Consider the following 26,815-nt stretch of genomic DNA (forward strand, 5'->3'; position numbering starts at 1 on the left):
TTCCAGCGTCCTTGACCACCTCCATCCTGCAATCCTGTACGAACTCTTAGACTCCGTGGATGTGCAAAAATCTTCATTCCCTGGTCACTCCCCTCGCCCCTTCTTTGCCCTTCATTTCCACCCTTGGGGGCTCTGCCTTTTTTTTTTTTAATTATTCTACTTTATATAATTCTTACATCATTTTCCCACAATCCATGCTTTTTCATTTTGGTTATATTCCCCATACAATTCCCACCCCCCTTATTCTGACCCTAATCGCTCTTCTCCCTGCCTCCTCCCGCCCCAGTAGTGTGTCTCTGGTCCATGTTGCTTGTTGATTTTGATTTTTACTTTAGTACAATTAGTCTGTTTCCTGGTCCCTTATTTAGGTTTTCTAGATTCCTGCTATGAGTGAGACTATCCGGTATTTTTCTTTGTCTTTCTGGCTTATTTCACTGAGCATGATCCCTTCCAGCTCCATCCATGTTGCTGCAAATTGCATGTGTTTATCTTTTTTGAATGCTGAGTAATATTCCATGGTGTATATGCACCACATCTTCTTGATCCAGTCATCTATTTTTGGGCATTTGGGTTGTTTCCAAAGCTTAGCTATTGTAAATAGTGCTGCTACAAACACAGGGGTTCAGGCGCCCTTTGGAATTAATGTTTCTGTGTCCTTTGGGTAAATACGTAGGAGTGGAATTGCTGGATCATATGGAAGCTCTACTTTACCTTCCTGCTGAAGAATCAGGGCTCGTGGGAGTGATTAGAAAAGTTTGGCGAAGTAACTAACGACTGTTGGCTCTGAAACACGTGCATCAGCGCTCAGCCCAAAGCCTGGTGGAGAAGTGGCTGAAATGGGGTGGGGGTGGGCGTGTGCGTACTGATTTGCTCCTCATCTTCCCAAGCTCCGAGAGAGGGGCTGAGGTCAGGGTCGGAGGACTTGGAAACCCCCTGATGGAGGGTGCAGCAGACCTGGGCGCGCGGACCGGGTCAGTCTCTTCCCACCGCCCACGATCCTCTCTCTGGCGCACAGCGGAGCTGACTGGCTGGTGCAATCTCCCCCGCGCCTTGCATTGATCGAAAAGGGAGCTGAAATTGTACACGCTAGGAGGAGCAACCGCTCCGGGGCCTTGGCTGGTGAGCGGGGCCAATGGGCACGCGAGCTCGGGAGAGAGAACCAGTCAGCGGAAGGCCTGCGCAGCGCGGGCCAATGGGGGTGTGGGCTGGCGTGGGCCGCCTGCACCGGGTCCCCGCCGGCCGCGCACTCGCTCTGCCCGCACGATCCTTGCCTGCTGCGCTCCAGCCTCCCGCGCCGCCGCACCATGGACACTTCGAGGCAGGTGGTCAACTTCGGGGCCGGGCCCGCCAAGCTGCCACGCTCGGTAAGTCCGCGCGGGAGCTGGCCCGAGCGAGCCCGGGGCGGAAGTACAGGCTGCTGGCGGTGCATCCCAACCCGGGGCGCTCGCAGCACCCCCTCTCCCTTCCCCCTGCTCCGAGTCGCTCAAGCGCTTTGCAGCCGCATGCACACCCCAGCTCAGGAGCTCTCGCCGGTGGGCTTCTGGAAGAACGCTCGTGGTGAAAGAAGCTCGGCGAGGCTTGCCTGTGCAGCTGCCCCTGGCACCGACTACCCGTGCGAGGCGTGCCCGACTCGTCCCGCCTGGGCGCGCTGCCCCGCCAGTGCAGCACACCTGCAGACTCTGCTGCTGTGCCTCACCCGCGCCCGGGCGGGGACTCTGCAGGAAAAAGATCTCGTCTCTGCATTCGCCTCGCCCGGCGGTGCTGAGAGCCGGGCAGTGTTGTGTGGATGCATGAGTGGACACTGTGTGTGAGTGGTGAATGGGAATCGTGTTAACTGCAAGGGGTTGCAAGCTGGAGGCCCGCGCGCGACCTGGTAAGTATGCAGTGTTTGGTTTAGCTTGCTCTGGAGACCCTTTGTTTTTCACAAATGTAAATTGAAAGCCCTAGGGCTAACATTTCCCTTGTGGTTCTTCCACATCCCCCGCCCCCCTCCTTCCAGCTACCCCTCCCTAAAACCTTTTTCTGCACCCTTTTTTAAAAACTGACTTTCCTCCTAAAGCATTCGAGTATTCAAACTCTGTGTGGCTTTGGGCTGCTAGCCCAGTTCACTTTACTTTGTTCGGGAGCAAGAGGAAGGATTGAAGCCCCGCTGCTGCCAGGACTTTTAAGTGCAAGTGGAACTCACTCCCTGCCTTTCCCCAACATCTAACACCCTACCTCTCACCCCAGCTGTGAAGGAGTAGTCTCTGGTGTGCCTTGAACACATTGACAAACTGCCGCTGCTGTTATAATTTTATTTTTCTAATCAAGATGAAGCTGATAATATGTTTTAGCAACATGGGGGATTGCCAAGTACTTTACAATTGCTTATTGTTGAACCCTGTAGAAACTTCCAGGACAGAGCCTCCTCTGTGTTGTGGTAAGAACAGAAAATCTTACAATTTTAGAAGGGAAAGAACAGCTTGCTTTTCTAGGGGCAGCAAGGGCTCACAAGTAGCTGAGAGAACAGGACTTATTTTTCACTCAGTTATTACTGTCCTTTTATGCAGCGTTCCCTGCTAGAGAAAATACACGATTCCTGGGTCTTCTGCCCCTGTTTCCCTCTCAGTGGTTTGGAGTCTTCTAGTATTTGCTCCATGTGTAATTTGTTGTTCATTTATTGCAGTGGCAGTTGCCACCAGTAATACAATTAGTTGCGTATTATTTAAATTCTTGGGAGCATTTTTACCCTTACCTGTGCTCTCTAACTTGGGAGACAGATGTTGTTTTTTAAATGTCTTATGTCTTGATTTAGTTCGATTACAAGAACCAGAGTAGCTTTTTGAGTTTTTTTTTTCTTTTTTACTGTACGCATGATAAGAAATATGTTATACAAAATGAGCAAGTATATGCATATAATTATAATTAAAGCAAAACCCTTATGAAAGTTATCGTTTTTAACTACTACATACATGATTTTGTGTTCTGTTCTGCTCCACTTAAAAAAAGTTTGTTCTGTTTCACTTAAAAAAAAAATTAGTTGTACGGAGAAAAGGGAATCCTCATACACCTTTGGTGGGAAAATAAATTGCAGCCACAACAAAAACAGTACAGGTTTTCTCCAAAAATTAAGACTGGAAATGCCATATGATCCAGCTCTTCTACTGAGTATTTATCTGAATACAAAAACACTAATTCAAAAAGATATATGCACCCCTATATTCATTGCAGTAATATTTTCAGTTACCAAGATTTGAAAACTTCTTAAAGTATCCTTTGATGGATGAATGGATAAAGATGTAATAGATTTACCCAATGGAATACTCAACTTTAAAAAAAAAGATGAAATCTGCTGTTTTTGACAACATGGAAGGACTTTGAGAGGGGTTAAGAGAAATACCATGTAATTTCATTCATATATGGGTGATTAAAAAAAAGCAAAAAACAAACAAAACTCAACAGCTCATAGATTCTGGGATCAGAACGATGGTCACCATCGGGGAAGAGGGTAGATGGTAGAGGTAAAGGGGTCAGCTGTCTGGTGGTGGATGGAAACTAAACTAAACTTCAGTGGTCATGATGATGTAGTAAAAATACAGATGTTTAAATCAGTAGCTGAGTTCAAATCCTATGCAGTGTTAAAAACCAGTGTTACTTTAATTAAAAGAAAATCATTATCACCCATTAAAGTGATTGCATTCTGCAGTTTGAAGGAAATAAACTGCCCTGAGTTTTGGGGTGCAAATCATTAAAACTCTTTGTAATGATTTTGGCTATAAACTGTTATAGCTGTCGTTTCAAGGAATACCCTCTATAAGAGAAATACAGTCTTAACAGAAGTTCAGATGTGATGCTGTCAGACAGATGCTTCTGTTTAGTAAAGGAAAGGATCACTAAAGTTTATTTCATCAGCCAGTGCTAATTATCTGATAGTTTGCAAAACAATGACAAATTCTTGAATCCCTTGTCAAGGGATGCTTTTTTGGTCTAATTGTCAGTGTGCAAATATTTTCTCAAGGAAGTTGCAGCCCAGTATAGATCATGTTTTATGATGCCCTCTTTAGCGTGTATCTTTTAAGGAAACCATCTCTGATGGCAGGATGCTTCTACCGAGGACTCCTGTCACCTATTGTACATTTTCAGACATTTCCTTTCTCTTTACTTGGTGTCAGTTCTCACATACACAAAGGCAGAGAGGGAATATTGAAATTCATGGTCCCATCTCCAAGATTTAACAACTCTCGCATGTTGCCCATTTTGTTTCAGCACATCCCTACTGTTCATCACTCACACACTCTCTTTCTCCCCTCTTCCCCCTGGACTATTTTATTTTATTTTTTATTTTTTTAAAGATTTATTTATTTATGCATACAAGAACTGGGGTACAGGCAGAGGTGTGGGGGATGAGAGGATTCACCAGAGACAGAGTGCGGAACAGAACAGGCAGATTGCCTGAAATACACTGCTGAGGGGAGCAGTGGGTGAGTCAGGAGAGGTCTGCTGTGCCATGTGGGTAGCTCCCTGGCTGGGAATTGAACTCATGCTGCAGTGGCTGTGGATAGCTTCATAGGTTGCGTCTTAATCCCTTGTGCCACAGGAGCCCCCTCCCCGGACTATTTTTTTTTTTAATATATTTTTTTAAGATTTATTTATTTAGGGCCTCCCAGGTGGCGCAGCGGTTGAGCGCTGGGTTGCGAAGCTGCCAGCAGCTTCTGCAGTGCCGGTTTGATTCCCGGCTGCTCCCCGGCCATCGGAGGAGGGTCCCACATGGCGCGCAGACATCTGCCGCCCGCTGCTCCCCTCAGCAGTGTACCTCAGTCCTTCTGCCTGCTCTGCTCCCTGCTCTGGCTCTGGTGAATTCTCTCACCCTCCTGCGCTTCTGACTGTACCCAGTGCTTGTATAAATAAATAAATCTTTAAAAAAAAAAAAAAAAAAAAAAGATTTATTTATTTATACAAGAACTGGGATACAGGTCAGAAGTGCGGGAGGGTGAGAGAATTCACCAGAGAGAGCAGGAGCAGGACAGAAGACGCTACTGCCGGGAGTAGCAGGCGAGGCAGGAGAGGTCTGCCACACCATGTGGGTTTCTCCCTGGCCAGCCAGGAATTGAACCTGTGCTGCAGAGGGTGCGGACAGCTTCACAGCACATTGCTCAACCTGCTGTGCCACCGGGGAGGCCCCATACCTGAACAATTTTAAAGACAATTTCAGATAGTCAACTTCACTCTTAAGCCTCTCAGCATGTATCTGTATTAAGGGCTTTAAATTTTTCTTCCTTTAAAAAGATAGGTGTTTTTCTTTTCAGTTTGTAATTTTTTGCATTTTACTTTCCTTTGGGAAAAAGCCATGGGCTTCTCCCAGGCAAGCTGTGTTTTGCAAGGGGAGGCTGAGCTCGGACCAGCACATCATCATCTACCCATTTCCTGCCATGATGGCAAACCCAGGTGCTGTGTCCATTGCCCCTGTGTGGTTATGGGGCTGTGGTCATCTTACAGGATGGATCAAGGCTGGCCAGGGGCATACCATGAAGTCACCCTTCGAGTCTCAAGGATCATGACCTGAAACAAATGAGCAACGGCTTATTTCACCAGCAAAATGGATTTATTTGTAAAGTACAACAAAAAGGAAATTTAGAAAGTGCAGTTTCGTGACAAGATACATGTCTGCTTCCCCAGATCAAAAGCCAGTACCCCCTTAGATAGCTTTTGAAGGGTCTGCTGCTAAATTAAGAGGACTTTTTCCCTTTCCCCAAGTTAGGGAAGCAACATCACTTCCCGTGGGAGATGCAGGACCAGTGGGATTCTGTAGCTTGCCAATTGTGCAAGCCTGCAAACTTCTGTAGCCTCCCTACTTCATTTAAATAGGATTTCTGTAAATTGATTTCTATACTTGAGAATCTTCATCTGCAAATTGTGAATTAGTATATCACTAATTGGGGAGCTCCACCATGGGTACAAAAGGAGATCAGTCATCTATAACTTCATAAAGATTTTTTTTAAGTTTTATTGATTTTGCTACTAATTACCTAACTATCATTTGGGGAGTACAGCTTCACACTTCCATATGTGAATGTGCTTTGCCCTCTGCCACGATTCATTGTGCCCTCCCTCCCCATTCTCTCTGATAATCAATAAATTATTCATAAAGTTTAAGAATTATTCCTGGTTTTTTTGCCCATTTGTTCTCTTCGGTTGCAGGTGCTTCCTTCTTCCTGCCCACTCTGCATGAATCATCAGCTGAACAAGTTAGACCAAAACTCTAGAAAATTGAGTTATCTGTTTAATTTAGGCTTTCTTGGCCTTTCCCCCTTTCTCTGCACCTAGAACTTCATGCATTTTGTACTTTTGCTTTAAGAGAGAAGCAAATGATATTGTGGAGGGAATATTTTCTAGGGATTCAGTTACAAGAGTAAGTTTTATTCAAGTGAATTTTTATATCCAAATAAATCCATGCCTTTGGAAAAAACTATATCATAACATCAGTCATGTTGCATAATTTCACTCTCAACTTGTGTGTGAATTGCATCAGCAGGCCTCTTTGGGAACAGTGGAAGTGAGGGCATTGGCTGTGGGCAGGACAGAAATCTCCAGACCTCACAGACCTTGTGGGCGGACACTTCCCGGACCCTTCTCTTTCCCAGATTTGTATGTCTAGAGGGAATGCTGTGCACAGTATATTAAAATCATCTTTTTTCCTTATTCCTTCTAGGTATTATTAGAGTTACAAAAAGAATTGTTAGACTACAAAGGAGTTGGGATTAGTGTTCTTGGTAAGATTTACTTTTGGATTCTGTGAATATCCAGCTTTCAAATGTATCTAATTTAAATGTATCAAGCCTAGAAGTTTCACAGGGTCTTCTGTAGACCTTTCATAGATAGATTTTAAAATTTTAATAGCTCCGGTTGCATGTTCAGTAGAAGTAATTTTGACACCTGCATAAATGATGGTGAGGGGTTCATCCAGCTCAGCTCACTGTTGCATAATTGGTTTTTGCTATTTATAGGATCTGAGATCAGAAGATACTATAAATCTGCAGAACAGTGCCCCAAACATTTATTATACTGCTTCACATTCAACTTACAGTTTTTTCCATATTTTAAAATGAACTTGTTAAAATTTAAAAATACAGGTGCCTTTAATGAAGGTCTTGCACATTAATAATGTCATTGTCTCCTCTCTCTATATTATTGGGGAAAGGACGTGTGAGTTCTAAAATTCATTTTCTTTTATTTAATTTTCCTTTGCCTTTTTTTGGTACTTCCAAAGGCTGCCCTATATAGGCGATTGTAGGGTGAACTGTGTGCTCATTGCTATTAAATTTTGTTCCTGTGGGTTTGGGACATGCACTTAGGTTTCTGTGAAGTAAGAGTGTCCCATGGAATTTGGGCTGTTGTCCTAAAAAGTAGCCATTTCACACAGTTTCCTGTTTGTGAGAAATTACAGAGATCAAAGGATGAAATAGTAACTGGTTCATTCAGTGAATTTGCCACCTGACAAATTCTGCTGTGAAATTAAGGCTACAGTGTTTGCAACCTGAAAAGCAAATTGGATTTTCCCCTAAACAAGTGAGCCTTGGCCCACCATCTGAATACAAAATCACTGAAATTTCCCTTTATTATTTTACTTGCAAAGTTTGTGGTGACTTCTAAAGTTACTTCTATTCATTGGATTTTGAACTGGAACTCATGTTGTTTATCTTTCCTTCTACAGAAATGAGCCACAGGTCATCAGATTTTGCTAAGATTATTAACAACACAGAGACTCTTGTGCGGGAATTATTGTGAGTGTGACATTTTAAAGGCCAAAGTGCCTCTTATTTATAATCTAAACACCAGGGTGTTTGTTACTTCCTTTATGATTTTCTGCATGTTCAGAATATAATTTAAAAAAAATCTAAGATTCTTCCAAATTCACTCCATGAGTACATAATGCTTTTAACTTGCTCCTCATCCTGTTTTTGTGTATTTTTATTTTATGTAGTGTTTCCAAAGGTTTGAAATCCTTAGCTCTAGGAAAGAGTTTCAGCACTGTGGAAGTGAAACTAGCTTAAAAGGGATTTAGATGACAAGAAATGGTCCTCTTTGTCTGCATCATTAATTATAGTCTAGTTCACTGATTCTTAAAATGTGGGCCTGTCTACCTGTCAGAATTAATTATCTGGTTGGGGGAAATATTAAAATATTCAAGTGCTGGATCCATCAGTTAGGGTCCACACTTGCATTATTTTATTAATAAAATTGGAGTTGTACCAATGATTTCATAGCTTTCCCAATTTACCTTGGTAAAATTTGTTAGGTGGGGCAGACTAGGTGGCATTTTCTGAGAGAGCAGTAGAAACTCATGGCAGTGTGAGTGTTGAGGACTGGTAGCATCTGCTTGGCTTCACCACCTGGTCTGCCAATTGGGTCCCTGTCATGTTCACAGAACAGTCCTGGCCTTCCTGGAGGACCTTTTAGGAGCATTGGCCCATGTGGCTTTAAGCCCCATGACTATGGGCCTCTAACTGGACTCCACACTCAATTATGGGGCTAGCCCTTCTCTAATCAAGTTCCTTCCTTGTATCTAGGCCTGTCTTGTGCCCTTCCATCAATAGTTGCCCTTGTTAACTGCCTGTCTTCTGAATAACATAGACCTGGAGCTCAGCCTTATGCTGCTAGTTCTCCCAGCTGCTGAAGCTCATGGGTAGAGCCTCTGAAAGCCCATCTGCATGCCTTGCTGCCCTACTAAACACAGGCATAGACAGATGCTGTTGAGAACCAGATATTTACATACCACCTACCCCCCCATGCCCTCTTACGTTGCCCTGTTCTTTGGTACTTGATGTCCCTCTCCTGGAGCTCTAAATTCTGATCTTACTAAAAGGCTTCGGTCTAGTTCCATGGCCTTGTCCCTTTGGGACTGGCTTTATTCTACTACTTATAGCCATTCTAAATATCAGCATAATTTTCTATGTTGGAGTCAAAAAGTTTCACTGTTAATCTCCATGTATATCTGGTATGTGGTTATACAATTAAACCTAAAACATGATTAAAGATCCTCTCCAGTGTTCACTTGGTTCATAGCATGATACTTGTGGATACTCTTAGGACTTTAGTTACGAGTGACTGAAGCCCAACTCTTGGCTAAAGCAAAAAAGGGAGTGTGTCACCTCACATAACAGAAGTGACATGACAGAAAGGTGATGTCATGAAGACTTTTTCTCCAACATCTGACTCTCCTTGGTTATGTGTTAGTTTTACCAGGAGGCCACCAGTGGTTGCTAGATTAACTCCTATGAGTTTATTCTTTTCCTCAATTGAAACAGTTTTTTTAAAAAGATTTATTTTATTTATGCATATAATAACTGGTGTGCAGGCCAAAGTTGCAGGGGGTGAGAGGATTCACCAGAGGCAGAATAGGGAGCAGAACAGGTGGATCTACTGAAATACACTGCTGAGGGGAGCAGTGGGTGAGACAGGAGAGTTCTGCTGAGCCATGTGTGTTAGCTCCCTGGCTGGGGATCGATTTCATGCACCAGTGGCTGCTGATAGCTTGATAGCACTGAGACTTTAACCCCTGCACCACCAGGGAGGCCCAAGTGATACAGTTTTTCTCCCAGAAGTTTAATCAGAGGTCTCAGAACCAAATCCTGTTGGCTATGCTGTGTCGTGTGCTCATTCCCCACATCTGGGGTTCAATAGTGGCCGACCTTGTGGACTGAGATGCAGAGGGGCCACTTCCTAAAAGAACACTGAGGTGTTACTAGCTTCTGTCCAAACAATACTCGTAACTTCCCCCTCAGGGTCCAATAGTTGTCTGGGATTGCATAGATACATGACTGAATTGGGGAAGGCAAAGTGGGAGTAGAACTTTATCATATTTCTTGTAGCATATAAAGTACTAACGATTTATCACATTCTCTATCCTTGATTTTGTGAATCTATGTATTTGCTATGATCTGTGCTTCTGCCCAGAGCCATTCCAGACAACTACAAGGTGATTTTTGTGCAAGGAGGTGGATCTGGCCAGTTCAGTGCTGTTCCCTTAAACCTAATTGGCCTGAAAGCAGGAAGGTGTGCTGACTATGTCGTGACCGGAGCTTGGTCAGCTAAAGCTGCTGAAGAAGCCAAGAAGTTTGGGACTGTGAATCTCGTCTACCCTAAACTGGGGAGTTACACAAGTAAGTGCTGGGAGCTGAGCTGTGGACTGAGGATGGTGGTCCCTATTCAGATATCAGGTATCCCTCCTAAGGAAGTCTGCAATTTTTAATTCTTTTCTCACCTTGTCAGTAATTAGTTTGATGCCATTTGGGTTGGATAGTTGTCCTAAGTTAAGACTATTAACTGACGGCTGTAGAAACTCACTTAGCTGAAAAGCCCATGGGATGGTTTGGTTTTAGGTATGGCTTGATCAAGGGCCTCAATAATGTCCCCAGGTCCTGGCCCTGTGTCCTTCATGATAGCTCTATAATCAGGAAAGCTGTCCCATCCTTTTTAGAGGAAGACTTGCAGCTACTCAGGATATTGTTGAATTCTGTCAAATTTTATGCATCTGCTGAAGCATTCCCAATAACAGCCCCATGTGTCCTAAACCAAATTAGTTACCTGGTCATGCTTAAGTCGAATGCTACTTTTGGGTCTGGAACCACGTGGACTGAGGGTTAGGAAAGGCTGGGTCTCTAAGAGGAAACTTTTGACTATCAATAGACAAGAAAAATGAAATATCCACCATGCCTTTCTTAAAGAGATCTTGTCTCCCAATAGTAGTTGGAGTGTAAGATCAATCCTATAGGTGGTGACTGTTATGCCAGGTGAATAAGTGCTTTTGTTTGTGAATTTGTTGGAATCAGTCTTTGACTTCTGGGTAGGGCTGTTGTTCCTGGTTGAATCCCATTCACCTAAGGAGAAAGGAGTGAAAGTGAAGTCTCTAACTTGTTTTCCGTGGTAGAAATTCCAGATCCCAGCACCTGGAACCTCAATCCTGATGCCTCCTATGTGTATTACTGCGCCAATGAGACTGTGCATGGAGTGGAGTTTGACTTTATCCCTGATGTCAAGGGAGCAGTGCTGGTTTGTGACATGTCCTCAAACTTCCTATCCAAGCCAGTGAATGTTTCCAAGGTAGAGTATAAAAAAGGTGGGCTGGGGATACAGGGTTTTAATGTTCACTAGAGCAGGAGGGGCTAGGAGAATCTTGGTCCGGGGGTTCCTGCCCACAACAGCTGTCTGTGAGCAGGCTGACAATTGCATGTTTCTTGTGGGTTGTCAGAATGGTTAGGTGCTGGGGCAGCAGCACCGCCTCCCCGGTGGCGCAGCAGTTGAGCGCTGGGTTGCGAAGCTGCCCGTAGCCTCTGCAGCTCCGGTTCTATCCCCAGCCACTGGGTGAGGATCCCACAGGCCACCGGGTGAGGGTCCCACATGGCGCGCAGACCTCTCCTGCCGCCCGCTGCTCCCCTCAGCAGTGTACTTCGTCAATCTGCCTGCTCTGCTCTCCTCTCTGACTCTGGTGAATTCTCTCACCCTCCCGCGCTTCTGACTGTACCCAGTGCTTGTATAAATAAATCTTAAAAAAAAAAAGATTAGGTGCTGGCACTCCCCGTGCCGAGTTAATGATGGCCTCACAGGGCACATTTGTCCTTGGGGAACTTACCTATCTTTGAGAGTGGCTCTTAGAAGACTTTTTTGGTGAGCATATTGGGAGTGGCTTGTTTTCTTTAAGGGAAGATGCCAATTTTACCAAGCTTAGGAAGCCTAAAGGAGCCTCAGCTGCCCTTGTACCTACTAAGAGCATTGACAAGACATACAGACATTCCCAGTGGCACCCCAAGGCAGGCAGTGCACCCAGGTGCATGCAGCAAAGGAGTATAAGGCCTTTAAGGCATTTGAAAATGTGCCAACTAAATGGTTGTATGCCTTTTTGAAAAAAATTGTGGTAAAGGGGTCCTCCCTGGTGGCCTAAGGGTTAAGCCTCAGCACTGTTACTACGATAGCCTGAGTTCGATCCCCAGCAAGGGAACTAACCCACATATGATGCAGCAGACCTCTCCTGTCTTGCCCACTGCTCCCCTCAGCAGTGTATTTCAGTAGATCTACCTGTTCTGTTCCCTACTCTGTCTCTGGTGAATCCTCTTACTCCCCACACCTTTGGCCTACCCTAGTTCTTATATACATAAATAGTAAATAAATTAAAAAAAAAAAAAAGAAAGACAAGTAGTAGCCCCATTTTAAAGACTGGTTTGGATGTCAAAAGGCTGTCCACAGAGTGAACATGAGTATGTGTGAGATCTTTACAGTAATAAACTTAGGTTAGCATCTTACCAGTGAGAAGGAGCAGGCCGCTAAGTAATCTGCAGGCCTCCGAACTCTCAAGTATTGATCTGCTATCCCAGATAGAGAATCCTTTAGACAGTGGAAAGCACTCTGAACAGGCCTGGAATAGAATCATTTTCTCCTAAGAATTGTGCTTTGAAAAGAGGTTGGGAAGTTTGAATACATTGATGAAAAATGACTCAGTGCTTCTAAAATAGCTCGTGTTTTTTTTTCTTTTTCAGTTTGGTGTGATTTTTGCCGGTGCCCAGAAGAACGTGGGGTGCGCGGGGGTCACGGTGGTGATCGTCCGTGAGGACCTGCTGGGCTTTGCGCTCAGAGAGTGCCCCTCAGTCCTAGACTACAAAGTGCAGGCTGGGAACAGCTCCTTGTACAACACTCCCCCGTGCTTCAGGTAACTTCTGGCTTCAGCTGGTGGAGGGGCTTTTGCTTTGCCATCACAGCAGAGGGGATTTAAAGTCGGGCATGAGTCCATGAACCGGTGACCCCAGATAGCCTATCAGGAATCTTTGCTCAGCTCACCACCCCTCTGTGCATGTTATCCTCTGTGCACTGTTTGGTCAAGTTTCCTTTCAGACCTTTCTTTTTTTGGGATGGTGTTTTTGTTTGATCTTGGTAACCTTGGTTCACCATTAACCCCAAAACTCTCTGCAGATGTGGTGTTATTGCTGCCTCTCAAACAAGCAGGGCAGCCTTGGAGAAGGACTTTCAAAGGTCATGCCTCCCTCCTGGATTTCTTTCTCTCTGGACTGCATGAAGCTGCCTATTTGGCAGTAAACATTACTGACTTGGAACAAATACTTTTTTGGTTTTTATCCCAATTTGCAGGGGTCCTCTTGGCTTGGCTGCTGTTAGCTGAGTGAGAAGAGTGCATAGCAGTGCTTTTGGTTGCTCTGCCCATGATCTTATGACTTCCAGATTCAGGTGTTTTGTGAAAATCCTTATGCCACCTAGGATTTAATAAATGCCAAAGAGGTTTTGCTACTTAATTAGCTGTGTGACCTTGGGCAACTTGCTTAACCCATCTGGTACACAGCAGGCTCTTTGGGAGTACTAGTAGCGCCCTCCTCATTTGGTTGCTGCGAGGATTCAGTGATGTAGTGTGTAGTCAGTCCTCACTTAACATCGTTGAGGGGTTCTTGTCTGACTTGACGTGAAACACCATAGAATGAAGCCATTTTGACCAGAGGCTAATTGATGTAAATGAGTTAAGTTCCAGCGGCATATTTCTGATCACGAAGGTATCACTAAACTTCTACAAAGACTATAGACATTTCTAATAATGAACAATGATTTGTTTTTATTCATTTGTTCATTTTCCAAATCACTTAATACCAGCTCAGGGTCTCAGGTGCCAGAGCTCATCCGTCTGGGGATGTGGACATGCGCCCTCATCAGGGACAGGCAGGGACCAGCTCTGGACAGGACACCCTTCCATCGCAGGCCCACTGTGCCCCACCCATACTCACTCAGGGCTGGGCGATTTAGACACACCAGGGGACCTAATGGGAACACCTTCAGGGTGTGGGAGAAAACTGGAGACCCTAGAGAACACCCATGCAGACATGGGGAGAACGTGCTAACTCCACATAGAGGATATTAACATATTTGATTAAAATCAAGTCAGTGTAAAAGGTGAGCGACTGGGTTAAACACCCCCTATAAGTTGCATTGCTTCTTTTATCTCAAAAGAAAAGGAAAAAAGTGTTAAGTCTGTAAAACTGAGCAATTACCCTAAACTCTGACTTAAAAAAGAGATCACTTGTAGTATTTAAACATTCTCAGTCAGAGAATAGTAGCTCACCCAGTGAAACATTCCCTTCAAATAGGAACATAAAGCTTCTGGCAAACACCCTCCCTGATCCTTGAGAGTAAGTGATAGGGCACCCAGAACACTTCAGAACTTTGTATCACGTAGAAGCCCTGGAAAAGGTCCAAGTTTGAAAAGAAGGCTTTTTTTTTTTTTTTTTCCTTTGAAAATCAGAGCCAAAGGACCATAAGCCGTGGGAAGTCTGTTTGAACTGTGCTGGATAACTGGCCCTCACATAGTTCCCTGTAACCCTGAGCAGTGAATTGGGTTGGAATAAAGAACGCATAGTCACTCTGTTTAACCCTTTAGGAGAACATGCTAAGCCCAATTAGAGGATAAGCCAAAGATGTGAACCTTCCCTTCTAATCCCACAAAATAGTTTTTACTTAGCATGACTAACAGGACCCATAAGTGTATAAATATAAATTGGTTTAAGCTGTAGAATGAGGTAAAGTAACTAGTAAGGAACAGAGACCTAACCTAGACCAACTTTCTCATCAGAATGGGGGTGAGTACCAACCCCATACTGCCCTTCTCTGGCTTGGGAGGAGGGGGGAAAGCCTGGAGTCCGGGAATCCAAGGACTGAGCAGGACAGCCAGCTGGGGGAGCTTTTTTCTTAGAAAAGTGCTCAGCTCGATTACTTTTCACGTGATGTCTGCGAAGTATCTGCTTTTCTGAATGACCCTCAGGCATGGAATCCAGCTGGTTCTAAATCTGGCTTCACGACCCACTTTTGTCTGCATCTAGTGATGTTTTTAGTCCAACTTAAAGAACAGTTTGCTTTGCAAAGCTGAACTAAGTGGATTTATTTTTTTAATTCCTGGTTTTAGCATCTATGTCATGGGCTTGGTCCTGGAGTGGATTAAGAACAATGGTGGTGCCGCGGCCATGGAGAAGCTCAGCTCCATCAAGTCGCAAATGATCTATGATATTATTGACAACTCTCAAGGATTCTATGTGTAAGTGGATGGATTTATTTCACATTTTGCCTCTCATGAACGTAAAAAGGTGTACATGCTGGGTATCTTTGAAAAATGGATGTGTTCCCCTTTCTGGAGATGTTGAAGTGCTGTGAGCTAGGTGCTCCCATGTCCCATGAGCAGAAGGCTAGTCCTATATCTCCACAGCAGGACTCCCAGGTCTCTGTCTTGGTGGGTAGTGATGGGCCCTGAGGATGATGCCCAGACCCCTTCTTCCACTCCCTGCTTCATATGCCCCTGGGAAAAAGCACATTTACTTGCTGGAAGTTCCCAAATTTACCTGAAGATGCCTACTAGATACCCTTGGTATAAACACCCACTACTGGCTCCTTCCTCTGGGCTAGTTAGCCTTTTTAGGGGCATTTACTGCCTCCCCATCCCAGGCCTGTGGTCTGTGAATGGAATGACTGTGGATAATTAAATGTTTTTATAACTAGTTGATTCGCTCTGTATTGACCATGTACTTTCCTGTGTTGGGTAGAGAAGCATGTGGACCCTATATTCATCTCCTAGGGTCCTGGAACAAAGTACCTCAAACTGGGTAGCTTATTCTTAGTGTTCTTAGAGTCAAATTTTGATATCAGGGTTTTAGCAAAGCTCTGCTGCTTCCAGATACTACAGGGGAAGGTACTGATCCATGCCTCTTCCGGTCTCCGGTGGCTCCAGGTGTTCTTGTCTTGTGGCTGCCTCCCCCCAGTCTCTGCCTCTGTTTTCACATAGCCTCTTTGAGTGTCTTCTGTCTTTGATAAGGACAGGTCCTTGGATTTGGGGCCTGCCCAGATAATCTAGGAGAGGTATGTAGTTTAATTAAATCTGCAAACACCGTTTTACCAAAGCAGTCACATTCACAGGTTCTGGGTGTTAGGACATACATTTACCTTTCTGGGAGTCACCATTCAACCCCTACTCTAGATACCTCCTCAAAATGTCAGATGTGAAGCACCTAGTACAGTGTCTTATTTCCTCTCCTTGAAGAAGGGGAGGGGACAGATGTACGGGGACTAAACTTTATGGTGTGTGTGTGTGTGTGTGTGCACACATATGTGTATTTATGTGTTTTATATACATAAACATACTTTCGAAGTCAGAACCCCTTTAGTGGCCCTTACTCTTGGGATTTGGTCTATAGTAACGAAAATATCTGGCTCATAGTAATGTGGGAACTCTTTAAGAATTCAGTGAGCCACATGGCAGAGGTAAACAATGCTCTGATCTTAACTAGTAACCACCCATGAGTGGGGGTCGTGGGAGTACTTTTGGACAGCTAGGGTAAAGCAGCATGCTATCTTAAAGTTCTTGGCATGCAGTGACATTTTTTTCTTGTTCTGTGAGTCTCTGCAACAGAGGCAAGTCCAGACTCTGATATATGACACCACCAGCACTTACTGGAGCCATTTTAACATGTATAGATGGTGTAAGGAGTTCATAGCTTAATGGTTAAATGTGAGTCATGAATTTGGTGCAGGAAGATAGTCTTTGGCTGGAAATAACGAGATGCCTTTTGGATGAGCTTGAGCCTTGAGTGCCAATAGATTTAGGAGGGCAGAAGTATTTTTTTAAAAGATTTACTTATTTATGCATACAAGAGCTGGGGTACAGGCCAGAGATGCGGGGCTGAGAGGATCCACCAGATAGAGTGAGGAACAGAACAGGCAGATTGACTGAACTACACAGCTCAGGGGAGCAGTGGGCGAGACAGGAGAGGTCTGCTGAGCCATGTGGGTTGCTCCCTGGCTGGCTGGGGATCTAACTTGCTGCAGAGGCTGTGGTTGCTTCATAGTGCAGTGCTTAACCCCTTGCGCCACCAGGGAGGCCGAGGGCAGAAGTATTTTGAGGAGTTTTTAGAAAGGCAGGAAATGGACTCTGCCACTGAGAGAAAAGCTTAGGAGTGGGCTGCCTGAAGAGGGTGACTTGTGCTGGAATTGGAAAAGCAGTCAGTGGAAAGGTTCAAGGACTTACTTAATCCACTTCCTCATTTACCTGCTCTTTTATCTTCCCACCCATATACCTACCAACCTACCCACCCAGACACCCACCTCGTCCTCCCTCTCTCCCTCCCTGTAAATGACTCCTAAGCAGCAACTCTGGACTAGCCATGTATAGACTCTGGGGGTACCCAGAAGAAAAAGTTATCTTTCCTGACTCAAGAATACCCAGAACCAGGATGTGAGTGAAAGCCCTTGGCTACTGGTGTGAAGGGGGAGAGCAATTTTTTTTTTTTTTAAAGATTTATTATTATTTATTTATACAAGCACTGGTACAGTCAGAAGCGCGGAGGGTGAGAGATTCACCAGAGCCAGAGCGGGGAGCGGAGCAGGCAGAAGGATGAAGTACACTGCTGAGGGAGCAGGGCGCAGAGAGGTCTGCGCGCCATACCCTCCTCCGGTGGCTGGAGAGCAGCCAGGGATCGAACCGGCGCTGCAGAGGCTGCAGGAGCTTCGCAACCCAGCGCTCAACCGCTGCAGGGGGGAGAGCAATTTTTTAAGCTTTTAGCTCCATGAATATTTCTCAGGAGATGTTTAGGCAAAATGTAGAAGGACAGAAAGAATGGTGATGTTTCTGAGGAAAATCTGGGGATTTAGAAACAAAATAAGAAAGAGTCTGCTGCTGGAAAGTCCCTGAAATTCTTTCCCCCTGCAAGCTTTTAGCTCTAAGCACTCACCTCTGGGCCTTTTCCAGAGGGCAGCCTCCTCCTAGGAAATCTGATAACGTTCCCACCCAAAATGCATCAATTACTTATTTGCGACCCCTGCCACAGATCTTGTGTCCTCTTCAGAATAAACTTCTTTCTGGTAACGTCTGTCCACCTCCTGGGCTGCTTGCCTGGCAGTGACATCCTGGCTTGTGACATTCCTGTGGGACTTTGTTAGTCAAGAGCAGGTTTCCTCGCTGGCTCTCCTCAGAAACCGCCACTAGCTGTTTCTGTACTCACTGAGTTTTCAGAAAATTCTTCACTCTACTTTTGAACTAAGGAAATAATTAAAACATTGATAATCCATTTAAACAAAAATTGCAGTTAATATTTACATCACACCTTACTCAAAAATAAGTTCTAATCAGTCAAGATCTAAATGCAAGAGACAAATATTAAAGTAGTATAAAGAACTATAGGGAAGATTTTCTGTTTATGCGTAGGGCGTATAGAAGGCCTTCCTATAAATAAGCCATAAAATAAAGGACATATTTAATTACCAAAAAATTAAGTTTTTTTAATCAGCTTAAGACATCAGCAACAGAATTAAAACAAATGACAGACATGAGAAAATTTCGTAGTATATAACATATAATTTAGCTTACTTGTTACAGGCAAGTAACCTAATAGACAATTAATGAAAAGAAATAACCAAGTGAAAGTGTGGGGTTGGTTACTAATGGTCTGGGTAAACAACTCAAAAGAAATGTGGCTGTCTAATAGATAAGGTGATGCCAATTTCTATAGGAAGTGCAGATTAAAACCAAAGGTTTTTTTTTTTTTTTTTTTTGGTCTGATTAACGAAATGACGAAGATTGACAGCATTGGGTGTTGGTAAGGGAACACACTTTTGGTGTGTTGAGTATAAATTTGGACAATTTGGGAGCAAAGCATGCAGCGCCTATCAAAGTTCGAAACTGTCTTGCTTTTTGAGGATTTTGACTGCTAGGATCTCCCCTCTGTAAATACTCTGATAAGAGAGGTGTGCGTGAAACTAACACCTGCAAGTCCAGTGCAGGAGCGGTTATGTCGGGGGGAAATCTGGAGACAACCACTATGTCTGCCAGGAGGGCTCAGGAAAGACAGAGGATCCAGCTGTGACCTGGAATAATGTGCACGGGGAGAAAGAAGGGTGAGGGTCTGTGTGAGCACCCACGAGAAGAGGTGATGATGTTATCAGACCAAATGGAAGAAAGCAAGAGGAAAGGGGGAGGTCTCTGCTATTTCTCTTGTAAAACCACCACATTTCTATTTGTGACTACTTCATGTATGTATAAACACACACACATGCACACGCACACACAAACAGATACCTGAGCACACACACATTTGTGTCTAAAATGAAGCAGGCTCCTACCTACCTGTGACTATGCAGATGCCTCTTTTTCTTTCTCTTTTCCTGATAAATGTCCTTTTAAAATGTAAAAAAAACAAAAATAAGATAAAATAATAATAGAAAATACAATAAAATGAAATGAAGAAGGCCCACCAGGCTGTTAATGGCAGCTGCCTCGATGGGAAGGGGATGGTAGATACTCGTACTTCCCTTCTAGATGTTCATTTGCAAATTTAAAATGAATTTGCAAATTTAATTTTTTTTTGCATGTTTTTATTTATTTATTTGTTTGTTTGTTTTGTTTATACATGCACTGGGTACAGTCAGAAGCGCGGGAGGGTGAGAGAATTCACCAGAGCCAGAGCGGGGAGCAGAGCAGGCAGAAGGACCCAAGTACACTGCTGAGGGGAACAGCAGGCAGCAGGAGAGGTCTGCGCGCCATGTGGGACCCTCCCCCAGTGGCCGGGGAGCAGCCGGGGATCGAACCAGTGCCGCAGAGGCCGTGGGCAGCTTCGCAACCCAGCGCTCAACCGCTGCGCCACCAGGGAGGCCCTGAATTTGCAAATTTAAAATGAAATTTTTATTTAAGAAATCAGGCAGTAAGGAGAGGTGCAGTAACTATTTTATGGGCTTCTCTCACCTCAGGATGTTCTCCTTATTCCTTCTTCCTTTTGTTTTTGATAAATCCTTGGACATCACAGTGAAGGAAGGATTCCTAGTCGCTTGCCATGGTCTGCCACTTTTTCCAACTACCTTCTTTCTCTCACAGCCTTTGTGAAAGGGGGTCTCTCAGGGAAGTGGTACCTTTCCCCTCACACACTCCCTTCCTCTGCTACCTGGGGGAGGCTGCTGTCCCTCAGCGGGCATTCTGAAGCACCAGTCCTGGATATACAAAGAGCTCTTTAATTCACTATGTTTGGGGAAAACTATTCCTTTATGAATTATCCTCCCGGGGGCTTATAATCTACATAGGCACTAAAGACCCCAAGTAGTGGAGGAGTAATCCAGCCTGTTAATCCAGATTTCCTACATTGATGGAGCCATGGGACAGCTTTTTCAGTAATTCCCAAGACCTTCCACAGCGGCCCCGACCATGGACACACTGCCACACTTTTGTAAGTCTCCGTGGCCTTGCCCTTACCTGCCCTTTGCAGCAACAGGGCCCCACACCAGCCCTGTCTGTCAGCCTTGGTGCTTTCTCTTTGCTGCCTCCCGACACAGTCAGGTCAGGCAGCGCCCCCTGCCTGCCTCTGGAATCTACTGGTAACTCCTGAGCTTACCACATGTGCTTTGGTGAGGCCCAAATGGGGTTTAAAGGGCATAGTTTGAGCCAGTGGTGGGATATGGGAAGCTTATTTAAAAATCTAGATTTCTTGTTACATAATCCTGGTGTCTCCAAAAGTGGGAAAATAGAAACTTTGCCTTTCAAGAAAAAGGGGAGAGCAAGTTTCTCTGTGAAGAATACGTACTCACATTTAAAACGTAACCCAGGGAGTTTGTGCTGCGTCTGTCACTCTGGGCTGGGCTACTCACTTAGGGCTCCTGTTGGCGTTGGAGTTTGTAGCTGATGGTTGATGCTCCCCAATATCCCTGTCAAGGTCACATTTTTTTTTTTTTTTTATTTATTTTATTTCATGTTTTATTATTTTTGTTTGTTTTGTTCATGCACTGGGTACAGTCAGAAGCGCGGGAGGGTGAGAGAATTCACCAGAGCCAGATCGGGGAGCAGAGCAGGCAGAAGGACTGAAGTACACTGCTGAGGGAGCAGCGGGCGGCAGGAGAGGCTGCGCGCCATGCGGGACCTCCTCCGGCGGCCGGGGAGCAGCCGGGATCGAACCGGCGCTGCAGAGGCTGCGGGCAGCTTCGCAACCCAGCGCTCAACCACTGCGCCACCAGGGAGGCCCCAAGGTCACATTTTGACCTACAATGTTCTTTGTAAGCGCTTTCGAGCAGGGCTCTCTGCCTCCAGGTTTATCTACCTACTGGTCTCCCCTCTGAGCTTTAGCTCTTTTGCTGAAACTCAGGTTTCATATTGTGCAATCCCGACAGCTCCTCATTGCTCAAGGATCCCGTCCAGTTCCCAGCAGAGCGCATCTGTAGGGTTCTCCCAACCGGCCCCTGCTCGGCACCCTCCAGCTGAATCACGGAAACTGCTGGGTAGGGGCTTGAGGGCCTTTCTTTGCAGGTGCAGTTCTCTGCCAGGATGCCCTCCCTTTATCTCATCCCCCCTAACGCCTTTTCCTCCTTTGGAAACTTTCTGTCTTCTCTGGGTGTTTCCACAGCTCTGTGCTGTTACAGCACTTCTCACCTGGGATTTCAATTCCTTCCACTGTTGTCTCACTAGATAGGGAACAGTTAAAGCCCCTTAATCGTCTTTCCCTCCGCTCACCCTCATTCTAGAGACATTCTTGGACACTGAGTAAATATTTGCCGCATGGTGATTTAATCTTCCCTGTGTAGCTTTTATGACTTCTTTGCTGAGTTGATAGCCTCTGATTTCTTGATGGGATGGGTTGATTTGGGGTGTGAACTGTAAATTTAATTGATGTATAATTGACATAAGACATGGGGTTCAGGTGTACTGTATAATGATTTGCTATTTGTATAGTTCGGGAAATAATCGCCATGGTCAGTCTTGTTAATATTGGTCACCATAGGTAGTTGCAGACTTTTTTCTTGTGGTAAGAAATTTTAAGATCTACTCTTTCAGCAACTTTCAAATATGTAATATATTACATATGCTGTACATTACACCCCATAGCTTATTTATTTTATAACTGGAAGTTTGTACCTTTTGACCTCCCTTTACCTGTTTTGCTGTAAATACTGTGAGTACAGATTTTGTAGCAGCAGAACAACAGCTGTAAATGGATTCTTAATTCTTCCTTCTATTAATTTTTTCCACTTAAAATTAGATATGCCCTTTGATATTACACCTCTATAATTGGACCCTCACCTTGGGAGCCTGAGGCAGCAGAATATCAAAAGAGAGTAGCCACTGAATTTTTAATTTAAATGTCAAGTACAAAACCTACCACCTCATGAAAAAGGGGGCCCTAGAATTCAGACTCAAAGCCTATTACCAGATATTTGGTTTCCCTTCTTTTGTCTCCTGCTTATAGGTATGCACTTGACTCCTATTAACTTTAACAGAAATGTTGTACACATGCCCTCAGGGAGAATATAACTTTTAATGGGAGCTTTCATGCACTGCTTTTATTTGCTATTTAATTTTAATAAATCCCACCCTGAATGTGTAAGAATAAAATAGGATCTGCTTGAAAAAAATGGAGAAAGAGCATTACTATTACTTATTTCACTTTTCTTTTATTCTAGAGTAGCACGTCAGCTCTTCTTCCATTTGTCTCCTTTGGTTGTCAATGGAAAATAATTTTGACTGCCTATTTTCCGTATCAGAAACTAAAATCAAATACTGACCTTGGATAACAACTCATTCCTCATTCATTTCTGAGTCTCTATGATCCCTAGACAAGTTGCTGGGAATAAAAAGATGAATTTAGTGAATTTACCAAATACTTATATAGCATTTCTATGTTCCAACATTGTTCTACATTGTGTCAATAACCTGTTTTCACATCACAGAACACCCCAAGACAGTGACTTAAAACAACATTTTTTGCGTCTGGTTCTTTGGGTCAGCATGTTGGGCCTGTTGGGTCAGCAGGATGGTTCTTTTGCGAGTCTCTCCTGGGGTCAATTATTCAACCAAAGTCTTCTGGTGATTGTCCTGGAGCCAAGGATCTAAAATGGCCTCACTTACAAGTCTGGCACCTGGTGCTGGCTGTTTTCTGAGCTTCTCATTTCGAGCAGATTAGTCTGGGCTTACTGCTGTGGATGCAGTGTTTTAAGAAGGCATAGGCACTGCATCACCGTAACTTGGGCTTGGAAGTTACACGGCACCACTGGTGTTTCATTCTCTTGGTCAAAACAAATCACAAGGCCCTTCCAGACCTAAAGGTAGAGAACTGAACCCAACTTTTTACAGGGAGGGCTGCAGAGAAGTTGCGGCCATTTTTAAATATATCATAAAAATTTTCTTTAACCATTAACTCACTTAATTCCCAAACCCTATGAGGTAGGTTTCATTATTTTTTCCATTTTCAGTGGATGAGGCACAGCAGTGGATGAGGTCACACACCTTGGGACAATACAGTATGAGAAGTGCTTTGAAAGTGCCTTGAAAGTTCTTGGGTTTTTTTTTTTTTTTTAAAAAAAGATTTATTTATACAAGCACTGGGTACAGTCAGAGGTATGGGAGGGTGAGAGAATTCACCAGAGCTAGAGAGGAGAGTAGAACAGGCAGAGTGATGAAGTACACTGCTGAGGGGAGCAACAGGCGGCAGGAGAGGTCTGCGCGCCATATGGGACCCTCGCCCGGTGGCCGGGGATCGAACCGGCGCTGCAGAGGCTGCGGGCAGCTTCGCAACCCAGCGCTCAACTGCTGCACCACCGGGGAGGCCCAGTTCTTGGGTTTTTTTTGAAGATTTATTTATGCATACAAGAACTGAAGTGTAGGCCAGAGGTGCCAGGGCCGGGGTGGGGGGTGTGGGGTGGGTTCACCAGATAGATTGGGGAGCAGAACAGTTAGATTTATTGAAATACATTGCTGAGGGGAGAGCAGTGGGTGAGACAGGAGAGGTCTGCTGTGCATTGTGGGTTAGCTCCCTGGCCCGGGATCGAACTCATGCCACAGTGGCTGGCAATAGCTTGGTAGCGTTGAGACTTAACCCCTGCACCATCGGGGGAGGCCCTGAAAGTTCTCATTATTTTAAAGTCTTCCTGCCATGATTAAGATCAACCTATCTCCCCCCTACCTCCAAGCCTTGTAGAAAAAGACTCTCACATTGTTGTGTGGCTGCTGTGCATTGGAAGCTTCATATATGCTACACCACTGCACCATCACAGGTAGTGTGAAGTGGTGGTATTATTCCCCAATATTTACATGAGGAAACTGAGGCTCATGGAAGTGAATACAAATCTTCATGAGAAAGCATAATCACTCTTCCATATGCAAAACTGGTCTCCCTATATAAACTATAAATGTCTCGATGCAATTTTTTTTTCCAGTTATCTTGCTTGCATCCAGAAAAAATTTTTTTTTTGAATTGTGTACTGATTTTGATACCAGAATTCCTGGTTTCAGTCCCCTTAACCAATAAAATGAACAAGGTTTGAGGACAAGGAAAGTAGGTTTATTAATTCATTGACAGATGAGGAGAGTAGCAGACCAGAGTCTGAAATACTGTCTTCTTGCTCACTAGCAGAGGGTGGGGGTATTGTACTAGAGTTACAAGGAAAGGAAAGAAGGGTGTAGGCCAGGGCCAGCACATAAGCACATATGTTCTTGCCACATAAGCTCCGGGTGATTTGTTGACATCAGATTGTTTTTGTCACCACCTGTCAGTAATTCTGACATTATCTTTGCAAGATTCCATCCTTGGTTTTATTGTGAAGTGAGGTCGTTTGCCCTCAGAGTGCAAGGAAAAGAAAAACAGGAAGTTAGTAAAACATATAAATCAAGATTTGTTAAATTTAGAGGGGGAAGAGAATGTCTCTCTCCAAAGCAGGGAGGAGTATGTTTCATTGCTGTATCAACTTGTCAGTGTCAGTCTGCACATTTCAGAAAAGTAGCTGGAATAGTAAACATGTTTTTCAGATGTCCAGTGGCGCCCCAGAATAGAAGCAAGATGAATATTCCATTCCGCATTGGAAACGCCAAAGGAGATGATGCTTTAGAGAAAAGATTTCTCGACAAAGCTCTTGAACTCAGTATGATCTCCTTGAAAGGGCATAGGTGAGTATACCCCCGGTCTAGAAAATTGATTTAGTTTTTCACATTCAGAACAAAACAGATCTAGGAGCAGTTACTGGAATAGCAGTTACTGGGGGAAAAACCATTGCTACAGGGGCAAGTCTTCCTCTTGTGGCTTACAGAACCCTGAGCATGACTCCCTGGCTGAAAGTATAGCAGAGCCACATCTTCCGGGGGCTTTGTCAAAATTACCTGGAAAATCTCAAACTGTTCACAGAGGTTGCCATCCCACCTATGATGAGGCTGTACAACCCTGTTGTGGTGTAATAGAGATCTGCTGCTCCGCCTGAGCATCAGATAGAATAGTTATTCCTGCTCACTCTATGAAAAATACACGTCCTCACACATGAGTAGGAGCAGTGACATCCCTGCCTGCAGGGGTTGCCAGCTCCCTGCTTGGCGGGCTCATGACTGGTTTGGTGCATATAATCTCCCACTTCACTTAATTTAGCTTGCATAGTTTAGGCTTGCTTATATGGCTGCTCTGTTTTAAGAAGTGAGGCATAAACACTGTGTCACCTAAATAGCCGAATTAATCTAAGTTCTGTTGTGAGCACAGGGTACTCAGTGCACCAAGGAGAATTTTCTAATGACTGGGATTGTCTGCAGCTCCTGGCCACCTGTGGGGGCTTTCAGGTGGGAGGTTGGTCATGTGGCCTCAAGTGCTGTGCCGAGGGGGTTGGGCGGGTGACTGGAAAGAGGGTTGTCTTAATACTAAGTTAAATGCCTCTGTTCTCCTTGGCTGCATCTTTGGCCATCTTAGGTCCGTTGGAGGCATCCGGGCTTCTCTGTATAATGCCGTCACCATCGAAGATGTCCAGAAGCTGGCAGCCTTCATGAAGAATTTTTTGGAGATGCATCAGCTATGAACCCATTGTAACCAATATAGTGTCCATCTTTGAGCCAGGCACAAAATTTGAAGTAACTTGGGAATGGCTAAAAATCTTAACCAAACACATTTTTTTTTCCCTCTCAAATGAATATGCTTATTATAGATTCTTCTTTTTTTAAATAACAACAGCAAAACATCCACAGCTTTGCTAAGCCTCTGAGACTTAAGGACCACCTTAATGCTAACTTGAACTGGAAGCATTAAAAAAAGTCTTCCTTTAGCTTTCTAACACATTACAGCTTATTTTATCTTTTGCTCCTACTTTTTCTAGCTAGTCTTAGTGTTCAGACATCCTCTGTGGGCTTCATTATGCAAATTTTGGTTAATTGTTTTGGAGACTTAAACAAACAGCTTGGAGGGTGGGTGGGGAGGGTCTTCTAGGTGCTGAATCTTGATTCTTTCTAAAATGACAGCAGTGGGGTGTTGCCACCACAGGTGTTAATTCAAGTCAATGCTGACCATGTGTGTTTAGGGGTTCCAGGCTAAAGGCAAACTGTAGATCTTGATATGTATTCTCATAAAGATAAAAAGTGACCTATGTTTCTATAGCAGGTCTATTTTTAATACTGTGTAGTTTATATCTCTATACATTTATATTTCTAATACGGTTCTCGGTATATAGGTAGAGACTTTGAGAATTTGTAGAGTCCTTGACCTTGTGCATAATATTTACATCAGTTATGATCTTTCTCCCCCACCCCCTTCCTTTTTAAGCTGCTTCACAAGATTTAGAAATCCTCCAATTTAATTTCCTTTCAGTAGGTAGAAGACTTGTTGCTTAGTTGTTTTTTTTATCTTGAGTTATGCTGCTAAACTACAAATCTCTGTTAAACTCCTTTATCCTTTGTCCACTTGACTGTTCTCTTTAGTGTTTGACCAGTGATGCTGTGAGTTCCAGAAGATCTTTGCTGAAAATCTTTTCCCCTGTTGTTATCTATTGACAGTGTTTTATGTTGAATATGTAAAATACATTAAAGTCTAAAAAC

At 44.2% G+C, this 26,815-nt stretch overlaps 1 protein-coding gene across 1 annotated transcript; it reads left to right on the plus strand.

The window, feature by feature from the left end:
* Positions 1-1,239: 1,239 nt before the first annotated feature.
* On the plus strand, positions 1,240-26,815 carry PSAT1 (phosphoserine aminotransferase 1). Its single transcript, XM_037493673.2, has 9 exons — positions 1,240-1,364; positions 6,689-6,749; positions 7,691-7,760; positions 9,934-10,139; positions 10,907-11,079; positions 12,510-12,679; positions 14,927-15,055; positions 24,782-24,919; positions 25,701-26,815. The coding sequence occupies exons 1-9, from the start codon at positions 1,305-1,307 to the stop codon at positions 25,804-25,806; spliced, it is 1,113 nt and encodes a 370-aa protein (XP_037349570.1). The 5' UTR covers positions 1,240-1,304; the 3' UTR covers positions 25,807-26,815.

Source organism: Talpa occidentalis, unplaced genomic scaffold (assembly GCF_014898055.3).
Source record: "Talpa occidentalis isolate TD23 unplaced genomic scaffold, MPIMG_talOcc4v2.1 talOcc4.7, whole genome shotgun sequence".
NCBI lineage: Eukaryota > Metazoa > Chordata > Mammalia > Eulipotyphla > Talpidae > Talpa > Talpa occidentalis.

Excerpts from the sequence above, each read along its gene's own strand:
- PSAT1 (XM_037493673.2), top strand. The coding sequence starts at position 1,305 with ATGGACACTTCGAGGCAGGTGGTCAACTTCGGGGCCGGGCCCGCCAAG. Across the intron at positions 12,680-14,926 it reads AACACTCCCCCGTGCTTCAG|CATCTATGTCATGGGCTTGG; the intron begins GTAACTTCTGGC and ends TCCTGGTTTTAG. Across the intron at positions 24,920-25,700 it reads ATCTCCTTGAAAGGGCATAG|GTCCGTTGGAGGCATCCGGG; the intron begins GTGAGTATACCC and ends TGGCCATCTTAG.